This window comes from Pollachius pollachius (genome assembly GCF_949987615.1).
Source record: "Pollachius pollachius genome assembly, chromosome: 11".
Taxonomy (NCBI): domain Eukaryota; kingdom Metazoa; phylum Chordata; class Actinopteri; order Gadiformes; family Gadidae; genus Pollachius; species Pollachius pollachius.
In genome coordinates this window covers 22,661,636-22,675,821 of record NC_136944.1, presented here as the reverse complement: position 1 = coordinate 22,675,821, position 14,186 = coordinate 22,661,636, and the positions used below count along the sequence as shown (strand labels likewise).

At 52.1% G+C, this 14,186-nt stretch overlaps 1 protein-coding gene across 1 annotated transcript; it reads right to left on the bottom strand.

Annotated features, from left to right (window-relative positions):
- Window positions 1–11,259: 11,259 nt before the first annotated feature.
- LOC307082950 (uncharacterized protein) lies at window positions 11,260–14,102 on the bottom strand. Its single transcript, XM_079746702.1, has 3 exons — window positions 13,565–14,102; window positions 13,202–13,319; window positions 11,260–12,476 (listed from the first exon to the last, which is right to left on the bottom strand). The coding sequence occupies exons 1-3, from the start codon at window positions 13,579–13,581 to the stop codon at window positions 12,210–12,212; spliced, it is 402 nt and encodes a 133-aa protein (XP_079602828.1). The 5' UTR covers window positions 13,582–14,102; the 3' UTR covers window positions 11,260–12,209.
- Window positions 14,103–14,186: the final 84 nt, after the last annotated feature.

Below are 14,186 nucleotides of genomic sequence, written 5' to 3'. Positions count from 1 at the left end.
CGTGCGGGGCTGTGAGCGTCTCCCCGCCCGGTAGCTGATCAGAACCAGGTGGGTCGGGCCTCCATGTGCTCTCCATGTGTGCAGCAGGATGTAAATGGATTCAATTAGATCCCAATGCACAACCTGTCAGCCAGAGGAAGGTGGCAGACTTTCAAAGCCCATTAGATTATACGGAGGAACGGGGGGGGGGAATCCAAACTCGCCCAGTACGGGCGGCCCTCCTGGCTAAATCTATTGAAATGACTCGCGCTCCAGAGCTGACTGTGCGCTTTTCATGTGGTCCGCAAATTCTGTCACTCACTTCGCAGGCCCCTCCCCCACATCGCCGGCACTGGACTTGATTTATTATTTTTCTTCTTTTCTGGAGTACCCCAACCTTCCCCCCTGTGGGTCTGTCTCTCCCCTTTCTCTAACGCAAACACAAAACCACACACACACACACACACACACACACACATAGGCATGTCTGTGTACAAACATGCTAAACTTTGTGCAAACACACACACTCACTCACAAAGCCACACACACACACACTCACACACATAGGCATGTCAGTGTCGACTTATGCTCAACTTTGCACACATACACACAAACACACACACACACACACACACACACACACACACAGGCATGCACACACATGCATAAACATGAACATAGGCATGCCCTTGCACATACAAACAACACACACACACACACACACACACACACACACACACACACACACAATACACAACACACAAAGGAGCCCCATTAAGCTGTTCTGTCCTCATACGTGTGTCTGTCCGGACGGCGGCTGGGGCCTCACTGCAGGACAGACAGGAGCTCTTGTAGATTCAGACGGCACATGGCTCCCCCGTCATGGTCGCTCAAACCGTGCCCTAAAAGTTAAAGACCGCCATCAAAACCCTCCGAGGGTAACAACCTCGCCTCTGTTTTGATTGGCTGAAAATCGGGCGCGATGTCCGTTTACGTTTCCCAGTCGGCATTTTGACGCACCGAAAGGCTGAGGGCCGAACGCTGCCCGGCAACGGAAGGCCCGGGTACAACGCCGGGATCACGACAGCAACAGGGGGAGGGGGGGTGGGTTCTGGCTCAGGAGGTAGAGCGGGTCGGCTGGTAACCGGGAGGTTGCTAGTTTGATCCCCGGCTCCTCCTAGCCGAGTGTCGAGGTGTCCCTGAGCGAGACGCCTCACCCTGACTGCTCCCGATGAGCTGGCTGTCGCCCTGCGTGGCTGACACTGCCGTCGGTGTGTGAATGTGTGCATGAATGGGTGAATGTGAGGCGGTATTGTAAAGCGCTTTGAGAGGCCACTGGGTGGTAAAACGCTGTATAAATGCAGTCCATTGACCATTTACTACTGTTCCCTTAAGATGGGGATATGCCTTCATAACATCTTCCCGCCAACGGGAAATCTCCAGACTGCTAGGTGCCCTCGCTGGAGCTCGCTGCTAACAGATGTAGCATCGATGCTAACAGACGTAGCATCGCTACGGTGGGTAGCAACGAGCGCTCGAGCTTCAGCTAGGACCCCTCGCTGAAGCTCGCTGCTGACAGACGTACCGTCGCGGCTAACAGAGGTAGCATCGCTGCTAACAGACGTAGCGTCGCTGCCAACAGACGTAGCGTCGCTGCTAACAGACGTAGCGTCGATGCTAACCGACAACATCGCGACGGTTGAGAGCTGGGAGACATGCGAGAGACGGAGGCTCCTGTTGACCGCCTCGACGTTCCCAAACCGGGGCCGTAGCGCTCCTGATATAGAGCGGGGATCAATAGGACGTCTCCGTGGCGCGGTAATCCATCGCCATGGCTTATGAACCATAATGAGCTCATTAGGAGAGTGGAGAGGATTGATTGGGGGAAGCAGGAGGTGATGGAGGGGGGAGGAAATAGCACTCGGAGATCATCAAAAGGAGGAATCAAGCAGGGACGGCAGTGGAATGAAAGGCTGTTGTGTTGCTGTTGTCGATGTCTTCCACATTCAGGCGCACAAATATAGCACCCCTTTGAAGAAAGCCTCGAATCAGACTTTTCTTCTCCTCCTCTCGCAGCCGCGGCGGCGGTCAGAAAAGAACCCCGGCATACGAAACAGATTACAACACTAGCGCAGGAAGGCTGGATCTACGACGGCTTGGCACACGGGGAACCCTCACACTCAGGGTCTCAACGGTGTAGAGCACCGGCCCAGTCTGGGGGGGGGGGGGGAGACTCAGACAACACAGGGACAGAACTGGGGAAAAACCATTGTGGTACACCAGGATATTCCAATGGTGATTGTGGAAAAAGTGTTTTTCCCCCTCGAATGAGTAACGAATGAGGGGGGGGGGGTGAGAGTGAGTGAGTGGGTGAGAGAGTGTGTGTGTGTATGTGAGTAAGTCAGTGGGTGGCTGGGAGAGTGTGTGTCTGTTTCTGTGTGTGTGTGGGGGGGGGTGAGAGAGGATGGGTCTGTGTGTGTGTGTGTGTCTGTGTGTGTGTGTGTGTGTGTGTGTGTTGGGGGGCTGAGAGAGGATAGGTCTGTGTGTGTGTGTGTGTGTGTGTGTGTGTGTGTTGGGGGGGTGAGAGGATGGGTCTGTGTGTTTGTGTGTCTGTGTGTGTGTGTGTGTGTGTGTGTGTTGGGGCGGTGAGAGGATAGGTCTGTGTGTGTGTGTGTGTGTGTGTGTGTGTGTGTGTGTGTGTGTTGGGGGGGTGAGAGGATGGGTCTGTGTGTTTGTGTGTCTGTGTGTGTGTGTGTGTGTGTGTGTTGGGGCGGTGAGAGGATAGGTCTGTGTGTGTGTGTGTGTGTGTGTGTGTGTGTGTGTGTGTGTGTGTGTGTGTGTGTGCGTGTGTGTGTGTGCGTGTGTGTGTGTGTGTGTGTGTTGGGGGGGTGAGAGGATGGGTCTGTATGTTTGTGTGTGTGTGTGTGTGTGTGTGTGTTGGTGGGGTGAGAGAGGATGGGTCTGTGTGTCTGTGTGTGTGTGTGTGTGTGTTGGGGCGGTGAGAGAGGATGGGTCTGTGTGTGTGTGTGTGAGGAAGAGGAAGACGGTCAGTATTTAAATCAGGTGCTAGACCTCGCTCCCCCTGGGACAGAGCAGACGTACAGACGTACAGACGGCTCCACGGCTCCAGATGTGCTTGTTGAGCCAACTGGGTGAGGCAATTACCGCTGTGTGTATTTGCAAAGTGCAATGTGTGTGTGTGTGTGTGTGTGTGTGTGTGTGTTCGTGTGTGTGTGCGTGCGTGTGTGTGCACGTTTCTGCGTGTGGAGTGTACCACAGTAAAACCTGCCTACCTGAATTCGATTCAGAGCAAATGTTAACATGACATGGAAAGAATTGGAAAATAACACGTGTTTAAGTTTTGTTGGATTCAAAGATCACTCTTTACCCTGTGATCATGCCGTGGTTCAAAGCACTGAGCTAGGAATCGTTGGCTCGTATTGTAACACACACTGAAAGACACATTTTGGGGACATTCAAAGACTTTGCAAAAACAAAGGTTTTTTTAAATAATATTTTTACCTCTGAGGGATTGGAGTACAATATATAAACGCAACAAACCCCAGCGATTCTGAAACAAAACAGTCAGTTCCAGACTTAGCTGTCATCACTGGAATTATCTTGCTTTGCATAGCCTTTTAACTCCATGTCGCGGCCCTGCGATAAATACACAACATAAAACGTTACATCCTGCACATTATACGCGTGTCTTCCTCCACGGCCACGCGTGATAAAAAGTATCCCTAAATGATTCATCAGTGCCTCCGTGTCAACAGGCAGGCCGCAGTCATTCAGTTTAATGAAAAATATCTTGTTAAGTTTTTACTGTAATGCTACACAGCTTCTCTTTATCCCCCCCCCGCTGTGTAAATCCAGGGCTCAGAGACGTTCCTCCAGCATAGATCAGGATGTAGAGCCGCTCTCCGGAGGTCAACAGGAAGACACAAGATGAATAATAACGACCGTATCTCATGTGATCAAGAGCATAACGTCTGCAGAGAGCGATGAAGATATAAGGAGTGAAGACGATGGAGAGATCAGAGGAAGACACAGGGGAGTTGGAGGAGGTGGAGGAGGTGGACATCTCAGCCTCATCAGAGGGGTCTGAGGGACGGAGAGGAAGAGGAGGAGTAGGAGGAGGAGGAGGAGGAGGTGGACATCTCAGCCTCATCAGAGGGGTCTGAGGGACGGAGAGGAAGAGGAGGAGGAGGAGGAGGACATCCTGAAGACAGCTCAGACAGACGGGTCTGAGGGGAGGAGAGGAAGAGGAGGAGGAGGAGGAGGACATCCTGAAGACAGCTCAGACAGACGGGTCTGAGAGGAGGAGAGGAAGAGGAGAAGGAGGAAGAGGAGGAGGAGGAGGAGGAGGACATCCTGAAGACAGCTCAGACAGACGGGTCTGTGGGGAGGAGAGGAAGAGGAGGAGGAGGAGGAGGAGGAGGAGGACATCCTGAAGACAGCTCAGACAGACGGGTCTGAGGGGAGGAGAGGAAGAGGAGGAGGAGGAGGAGCACAGGGGAGGAGGAGGAGGTGGACATACTGAAGACATCTCCGACAGACGGGTCTGAGCAGGAGCACAGAGGAGGAGCAGAAGAGGAGGAGCAGACAACCCACCCATTAACGATGCCTCCAGTCAAGGGCAAAGGAAATGTGTGTGTGTGTGTGTGTGTGTGTGTGTGTGTGTGTGTGTGCTTCCCATTGCATTGAACCACAATGGCATGTTTGTGCGTGTGTGTATGTGGATAGGCATATATATGTCTATATATATATATATATAATATATATATATATAGACATATATATATAAATATGTACATGCATATAGCCATGCATGATTGTGTGTGTCTATGAATGTTTAAAAGCCTGCTATTGAATGAGTACATTCACCAGAGGGCCAAGCTCTTTAAACGCCAATGAAAATAAAACGAGGGAAATGGTAGCACTCTAAAGCAACAGGGGAAGAAACAAGCAGCGAGACACCCAACCCCACCAAAAGAGAGGGAGAGAGAGAGAGAGAGACAGAAAGGGAGAAAGAAAGAAAGAAAGAAAGAAAGAAAGAAAGAAAGAAAGAAAGAAAGAAAGAAAGAAAGAAAGAAAGAAAGAGTGAGAGAGAGTGGCAGGGAGAAAGACAGACAGACAGACAGACAGAGAAAGAGAGAGAGGGGGGGGGGGGGGGGGGGCTGGGCGCCTTCATAAGGGTTTAGCAGTCCTCCACTCAAATATATGGTGGCTGTAAATTCTTCGGTTAATGTTCTTTAGGGTGCACTCTTTACGGGCGGCGGCGTTGACGACAGTGACGGACTTCCCCTAGAGAAAGAGCCTTGACCGTGGTGATCAACGCGGGGGCTCTGAGCGAGTCCGTCTGGAACAACTCCCCGTCTCACTCTTTTCAAACACTCTGGGCTTTCAGTCATAAAAGTGGTTGTCGCTCAGTGTATCGCCGTAGAGGGTTTGAGCGATAGGTGGGCGGGCTGCGTCTGGTTTAGGAAGACGATAAACTACCACAGACATGCTTTACCTCCAGTATAGTTAGTGTGTTGTTAGTTTAGGGGGACGATAAACTACTATTAGTTATGCTTTACCTCTAGTTTAGTTAGTGTGTTCTGTGTTGTTGGTTTAGGGGGACGATAAACTACTATAAGTCATGCTTTACCTCCAGTATAGTTAGTGTGTTGATGGTTTAGGGGGCCTTAACTACTACAGACATGCTTACCTCCAGTGAAGTTGGTTTAGGAGGACGCTAAACTACTAGTCATGCTTTACCTCCAGTATAGTTAGTGTGTTGTTGGTTTAGGGGGACTTGACTACTACAGACCTTCTTCACCTCCAGTATAGTTAGTGTGATGTTGGTTTAGGAGGACGTTAAACTACTACAGACATGCTTCACCTCCAGTAAAGTTATGGTGTTGTTGGTTTTGTCTGCTGGAAGTGGGAGATCCACTCCAGATTGTCTTGAGCTGGGTTTGGATTCATCTAAAGCAAGCGTCTGTCTGGAGTCCTAACTGTTTTGCGAGGCTTTTATTGTGAAGGCTGTTTATAAAAGAATGTATAAAAATAAATGGAAAGAAAACAAAGAATATAAAGTGAAGAATAGAGTGTGGAGGGGAGGCGTCCCTGTGGGCTTGTTGCAGTGATGCTCTGGAGGACAGGGTTTACTCGGTGCAATCGGGAGATGGACGCTCGCACTAAAGTAGGTTCTGTTGTGTCAGCTTGCTCTCTCGCTCCTCCACTCCCTCTCTCAGCCTCCCTCACTTTCTGTCTTTCTTGGTCTCTCCTTCCCTCCCCCCTCTCCCTCTCTCTCAATCTTCCTCTCTTTCTTTCTTGGTCTCTCCTTCCCTCCCCCCTCTCCCTCTCTCTCTCTCTCTCTCTCTCATTCAGCAGTGGTGGCCCCTGGTGTTGTCATGGCTGCCTCTGCTTTTACAGCATTCCTGTCTTTATGTGCCCGAAGGCCTTTCTTCATCAATGCACACTGCGCTGTAAAACGCGCTGCGCGTGAATAGAGCCGGCGCTTTGAGGTGCACTCAAGGCTTACCTTTCCTGTGGATCTCAGAGGAGCCCAGCAGTAGAGTATGGATCGCTTCGGGGCCCCGGTCGCCCGCCCTTTACTTTTTTTGTATAGGAGACTCACAGCTGGGGGCGTCATGTCTGGGAGAGACGACGGGGGCGAGGGGGGGGGGGATAGAGAGGAGAGAGAGAGAGAGAGAGAAATAGGGAGGAATCAAGAGAAAGAAAAAAGAGAGACAAGTAGATGGATATAGTGAACTAAATACAGATGGAGAGAAAGAGAGACAGAGAGAGAGTGAAAGAGAGACAGAGAGAGAGAGAGAGACAGAGAGAGAGAGAGAGAGAGACAGAGAGAGAGACAGAGAGTGAAAGAGAAACAGAGAGAGACAGAGAGAGAGAGACAGAGAGTGAAAGAGAGACAGAGAGAGAGAGACAGAGAGAGAGAGACAGATGGAGAGAGAGTGGGAGTGAGTCAAAGAGAGGGAGAGAGAGAGAGAGAGAGAGAGAGAGAGAGGAACAGAGAGAGGGAGTTAAAGAGACAGACAGACAGACAGATACGGAGAAAGCGAGAGAGAGAGAGAGAGAGAAAGAGACAGACAGACAGATATAGATATATAGAGAGAGGGAGAGAAACAAGAACGAAGGAGTGTGAACTAGAGGTTGGGTCATTAGGGCTGTGATTTCACAGGAGGAGCGGCCGGACGGGGGGCGGTGGCGAGGTGGTGTTGGGTGGAGGGGGTGAGTGACTGCTAACAGACGTGATGAATGTCTTTAATAACTCGGGGCCCGCTCTGAGAGCACCCTCCAGCCCGTGTTGTTATTAAGAACCCGGGTCCTATTAAGATGACCCCCGCCCCAGGCCCCTACATCACACGGCCGGCCAGTCCAAATAAACACCAGGTCACCCTCCCCCTCTCTCCCTCTGTTGTTTCTGCTGATGTGGCTCTCGCTGGCGGAGCCTGGTCTCCCCCCCCCCCCCAGAACCATGTGACTCCAGTGCATCGTCAGCGGTGGTGATGGACTGGGAGCACTGGGCTCCTCACCTGTAGGAATCTGTGGTTCAGAAAAAAGCCACGACCAAATATTTATCCAATCGGCTTGTTCAGAGTGGAGGCCAAATGTTGACCGAATGTCTGAAGGGTGGGGGGGGGCTGATTACCATCTCCCCTCGCGGGGAGTGGGGGGGGGAGAGGGGGAGAGGCACGGGGGGAGGGAGGGATGGAGAGAGAGAGGGAGGAGAGGTTGAGGAAGAGGGAGGGAGCGAAGGAGAGAGTTTGGATGGAGGGAGAGAAAGAGGAGAGAGGGAGGGAGAGAGAGAGTTAGGGGAGAGTGGGAGGGGTCAAGAGAGAGGAGAGAGGGAGGGAGAGAGAGAGAGAGAGCGAGAGAGAGAGGAAAGAGGGAGAGGGAGGAGAGGGAGAGGGAGAGGGAGAGAGGGAGAGAGGCGAGGAGAGGAAGAGATGGGAGAGAGAGAGAGGAGAGAGGGAGGGAGAGCGAGAGAGAGAGAGAGAGAGAGAGTAAGAGAGCGAGAGAGAGAGAGAGCGACAGAGAGAGAGAGAGAGAAAAAGAAGAGGGAGAGGGAGGTGCAGTCACTACTCCGGGGATCATATGGGGTGCAGAGGTCGTTACCAAGGAATTGATCTCGGCGGTGTTGTCAACAAAATCCCAATCTGACTGTTTGTGTTGGGCGTCCGTTTCTGCTTCAGAATGACAATCACCTGCCTGCTCTCCTGCTCTCTCTCAGCATGTCTAAGTAGCATAAAAATCTATTACAGGCTTTTGGTGAGGGGCCCATGTTTTATTAATTTGCAGATGAGCTCAGCTATTGATGGTGCTGGCGGCCCCTGGGTTCAATTAGGATAATAACGGGGGGGGGGGGGGGGTTATGGCAGCTCTGTAATTGAGGGTGTATCTCTTCCTGACAGTTATGGTTCAAATGCAACCAACTGCACCTCGGTGGACGCGAGCGGCACCGTGCCAGTCCACTCTCCGTGAAACACGCCAGAGTGGCAGGGGGTCAGCGGCGCCGAGACAGGGCCCTTGTCTGGTCCCTCGAAGGGGCCCTCCCAATCAGGGGCCCTCCCAATCAGGGCCTTCGTGACCTCGTCAAGGACCTCGTCTCGTTAGACCCCTCGTCTCGTTAGACCCCTCGTCAGGGACCTCGTCTCGTTAGACCCCTCGTCAGGGACCTCGTCTCGTCAGGCCCCTCGTCAGGGCCCTCGTTAGGCCCCTCGTCAGGGCCCTCGTCTCGTTAGGCCCCTCGTCAGGCCCCTCGTCTCGTTAGGCCCCTCATCAGGCCCTTCGTCAGGGCCCTCGTTAAGCCCCTCATCAGGGCCCTCGTTAGGCCCCTCGTCAGGGCCCTCGTCTCGTTAGGCCCCTCGTCTCGTTAGGCCCCTCGTCCGGCCCATCGTCAGGGCCCTCGTTAGGCCCCTCGTCAGGGCCCCTGTCTCGTCAGGGCCCTTGTCGGGGCCCTAGTCATGGACCTCCTCATGGACCTCGTCAGGGACCTCGTCTCGTTAGGCCCCTCTTTGTCGGGGCCCTTGTCAGGCTGCCGTAACGGGCCCCCGAGATGTAGCGCGCTGCTTGTTCTCTGGACAATAACAACTCAGGCCTCACAACACCTAACGGAGCCTCTTCCCACTTCCCACTGGGGGCCGTTTAATAAACAGTGGTCTGAATAATGGTGAGCTGAGTGCACTGCAGGCACCACCCGGCCACAACCCCACTAGAGGAAGTGTCCCACTCAGCACCGTCTCCCCAGAACGGTCGCACTGCGACAGTACTTGGCAAGAGAACGAAAGCCCTGCACGTCTTGCTGGTTAATGGGAGTATAACGGTTTAATGCGAGGATGGGATCTCGATTTGGGACAGGGTTTGGACAGGATGGGCGAAGGTCCGGGGGTAGGATGAGCCATATGATGTTTGGGACCCGCCAGACAAAATGTAACCTCCGCAACTGAAGCCACAAATCCCCCCCCGGCCCCCAGACCTCCCTCATTCGTCAAACGCTGGCTATGGCCCTGACACCTTAGCATGAATGCCTCATACAGAGGTCACTCTCACCAGTCCTGGTATGAATCGTACAGCTGGGCATTCAGCTACGAAGGCCGAGTATTTGTGTATACAGTATTGACCAATGATTGCGCTCCATGCCAGGGCCATCCATACCCTGGCCAGGCTGGGCATCAGGGCAGGGCTAATGGACTTGGAGGCTCATTGTATCGGCAAACAAACATACGGCCATGGGGGCAGGGCCTGATTTGGTTATTATCGCTCGGAGGAGGGGATCCAAAGCAGATGTTTGTGTTCGCTGGCGTGGAAGGAAGAGCCATTACCGCCAGCCTTATCACCCTCTCATGCCAGACGACAGCTGCCCAAACACATTCAGCCAACGCCTGGCACAGCCCGGTTGATTGGACTGGTCCACTTGAAAGCCAGTGTTGGTTTAACACCCTGAATCGTCCACCCCCCCCCCCCCCCCCCCCCGAGTTGGTTTTGAGCTGCACTTTAAACGATCTGCCGTGGTCGTAAAGGAACAGGTCTGCGGATGCTTTATTTTAGATACAATGAGCATTCTGTTGAGTTGACAATCGCAAAGTCTCGTTTGTGAGCTCCCGCCGTACGAGCTGGCGAGAGGCCCTTGCTGTGACGAATATGAAGCGTTCATTTGTCATCCACAGCGGCGGACCTTGTGTTGTGTGGAAGGGGTTTCACTAGAACTTCAACGTTCTAGAGACGAGAATCTGAGCAGAGAGGACGCAGGAATCAGAAGCCTAACCCAGATTTTCTGCCGGCCATGGTAAAAATATAACAATGTATGCGCATACATAGACCCTCGAACAAGGACAGTTAATTTAACTCTCTCCTGCCTCTCTGCCTTACTGATACCAGTCGTTTATCACACCTACTCATACCCGGGCACTGCATGGAAAGCACAGCGTGTGTTTGTGTGAGAGAGAGAGAGGGAGAGAGAGTTCAAATACAATTCTGAAACTCATAGTGTGCTGCCATCTTCTGCTCATGTTGTGAACAACCGCAAAATCAAAAACAACTATGCATCGGATCCTAATCCAAGCAGCAATATTAAAACTCATATGGTCTTAAGGATAGCTTGAAAAGATGAATCCCCTTCGCCTCCTCTGCAATCGTGCAAACAGGAATCACAAACAAACCATCCGGTGGCTTCAACAAGTTGGATATGAAATAATCCTCATGAATGACTCACCGTGCAAGCAACAAGCCGCAAGGAAGTCGGATTCATACCGTAATGAGAACGCGCCCCTGACTACAAAGAACTAACTACCTGCCACGGTGCCAAGAGATAACTTATCACGGCTCAACATTGCCCAATTTGTCACGCTGGAACAAAAAGGACAAAAATTGACGCGCTGGGGATTCAACACAAGGCTAGCCGTGAGCCGCCACGCTGGGGGAAGGCGAGGCAGCCTTGGTAAAGCGGAATGGCCTAATGTATGTAATCTGTTAGGCTGGGTCTATGACAAGACAAGGACATGTAGTGAGCTAATTAAAGGAGCCTTTTTCTGGCAGTCCCCCTCCCACACAGGTCATATCTCATTAATGGTTCTGCTGTGTGTGGGGGGGGGGGGGTCGTTCATTACCGTCCGATTGGAGCGAATGCAGTGATTGGCTGGTGAGCTGTAAGTAAGTGTGCAGAGAATGATGAATTGTTTCACTGAAAACGCAAAGCTACAAAAAAGAAAAAAAAGAATTAAAAAGACAATTCAAACCACATTTTCATCGAAAAAAACATCTAATCTTTATTTAATTTCAAATGTATGGCGAATTCAAAATAATATAATGGCATGTACCATACTAAATACCAAAAAAGATCATAAAAATAAAACATCTCCAAAATTGCGTCAATTACCTGAAACGCGCGCGCACACACACACACACACACACACACACACACACCTAAAAGATATGAGTACTGCTAGTGCCTGGACTATGAAACCAATCCCACGATGGGAGAGAAGAACGCAGCGCAGCATCGGGCTCAGTGCTTATACCTGGATGTCTCGACGTCGGAACCACAGCCTCTCAGTGACCTGCGTACCACTGAGCCTGGAGAACGCACGGCCCCGTTCTAGGTCATAGTACTGGATATCGTTCACTTCACATTCAGGCAACAGGGGACAGACAAGCATTGCTCTGCCAAGCGTTGGCCTGGTGCAAAACCCTCCGCCCTGAGAGTAGAATCACGTGTTGTGTTTCCTCGTAAAGTCTAGGGCGCAAGAGCCTGAAGCTTGCCCAGGGTTCGACACGTTTGACCGGGGTTTCAAGTGCAAATCCTCCCTTACCCTATTTGTACACAGCAGATATCCCAGCAAATCATAGCGGGATTGGACACAAGGTAAAAGGGCTAAGGATGCTCCCCTGAAAGAAAGAGTGGATTCTGCGTCAGCTAACGATGAACCTCTGAGATGTTAAACCAAAAACACCCCGGAAAAACAAAACAAGAGGCGCAAAAAGAAAGAAATATCTCAGTTTGGCTCCGGTTATTATTGCTAACATGGCTATTGCCTCGATGGAACACACACACACACACACGTATCCCTCGACACATGTGCACGCAACTCAGTGCTTGGATGAACTTGGGACGCAGGGGTTGGTGTTAAACGCGAACTGTGATTGGCCGACTCATGCCCGGGCATGCTGCGGTTGCCCGCCCCCACGCCGGCCCAGAGAAGTGCTCTGAGGTGGGGGCGTCATGTGTCCGTGGGCTGCCCTCGGCTGTGCAGGCTCTGGAAGTGAGCCTCTCTCAGGATGCGGTTGATCTGGTGGTAGGACAGGATGGGGGGCCGTCCGGCCGAGGAGGAGGAGGAGGAGGAAGAGGAGAAGTCCGCTAAGGAGGCGAGGGGGCCGCAGGAGTCGGGGCCCCGGCGGCCAGTCAGGGTGTCCACGGCGAACTGGCTGCTGCAGCTTCCAACAAGCTGCTCAGGGCTGCTGACCCCACTGCTCTCACTGGTAGAGGACTAGAGAGTACAGAGAGAGAGAGAGAGAGAGAGAGAGAGAGAGATAGAGAGATAGAGAGATAGAGAGATAGAGAGAGAGAGAGACACAGAGAGAGACACAGAGAGAGAGAGAGACACAGAGAGAGAGAGAGAGACAGAGAGAGAGAGAGAGAGAGAGAGAGAGAGAGAGAGAGAGAGAGAGAGAGAGAGAGAGAGAGAGAGAGAGAGAGAAGAGAGACTCGTTAGGAACCCGGAGGCCAGAGCAACAGACAGTTAAGATGATCCTCTATTTAAATAACTTGGATGAAGAGAAAGATACGACAATCATATTTGAAGTAATCCTCAAAATGAATAATAGAAATAAGGCAAGGCTAACCAGTTTGGCATTTTCTCTGCATAGCCTCCCCCCAAACCCCTGTTATGCAATTATTGTATGTTGTAGGTCCTGGCACCTAAAAATAGTACTTTACTCATTGTGTAGCATCTTGTTCTAGCTATCTTTGTTGTACACGGGGAATGGGTTAACCTAGACATCGTAAGTGCTTTGCACTTGGTCCTACGAACATCCTTACTGTACCGACAGAGATATATTGTTGTTTCTCTTTCTTCTGACAAATGTACTTATTGTGAGTCGCTTGGGATAAAAGCATCTGCTACACTACCTCAATGTTTATGTGAATTATTAATAACGATAGTGTGTTGTACAGATATAAGCCCGTGTGCTGCTCATGTCGGGGTAAACCCACCTCCTTCTCGCAGGCGTCGCGCCCCGGCTCTGGGGAGAGCGGATGGGTCCGGCTCTGCCTCTTGGCCTGTGGCACCTGCTGACCATCATGCTCGTCCCCGCCGCTGTGCGGACGCTTCCTGCCAGAGAAACAAACCCAGGGACGTCAACACACGGGACACGAACAAACCAAGAACCGCACACAAAGGGAGGACCCGATGTCGCACAATGGGGTCCCGGCTGGCCTAATGAGGGCCCATCTGTCAAATCACTGGGTCTCGCGGACGTCGTTAGTCTGACAACCAACGTCAACCGTACACCAAACGAAGAGGGTTTCTGCTGTAAGACAGTACCGGGTTCGGGGATCACACGCCGAAGCACTCACCTGTTTTCAGTCAACATAGGAAGACGTGAAGAAGCATCGACCTGGGGCGGTCTGTGGGGCTGAGAGTGACGGGGTGAGGGTGAGGGTGAAAGAGGGGGTGAGAGGCTCCGAGCCGGCGGCCTGCGGTGAGCGGCTAGCGGGCTACACTCTCTCTGTCCCCGCGGTACCGTGAGCGGGTTTACCGGTCATGGCGAGAGAGGGGAGAACCGGGCTGAGTGGAAATCTACACGGAGACACTAACGGGTAGCAGGGCAGACGAGGACCGAGAGGTTAAATAAGAGCCGAGGACAGCGGTGGGAGAACAGTGGGGCTCCGGGTACACTCTAGCTAGCTGCTAGCTGCTAGCTCCGGTTCAGCTGACGTCTTTGTCATAAATGCATCTTGAAGTCAGATGTTGTAATTGCCGATTTGTTTGGTGGATTAGCGAAGGTCAAAAGCAACAGGGTGAAAACCGGTATCCCATGGGCAGGGTTCAATAGAAGAAACACTGAAATAGCGGCTATCTCTTTTTAACTCCGACCACTAACCGCGGACGGTGTGTTTACATGGCTCTGCGCATGCGCGGCATACGTCAGCGCGCGCACACACACACACACACAAACACACACACACACACACACAC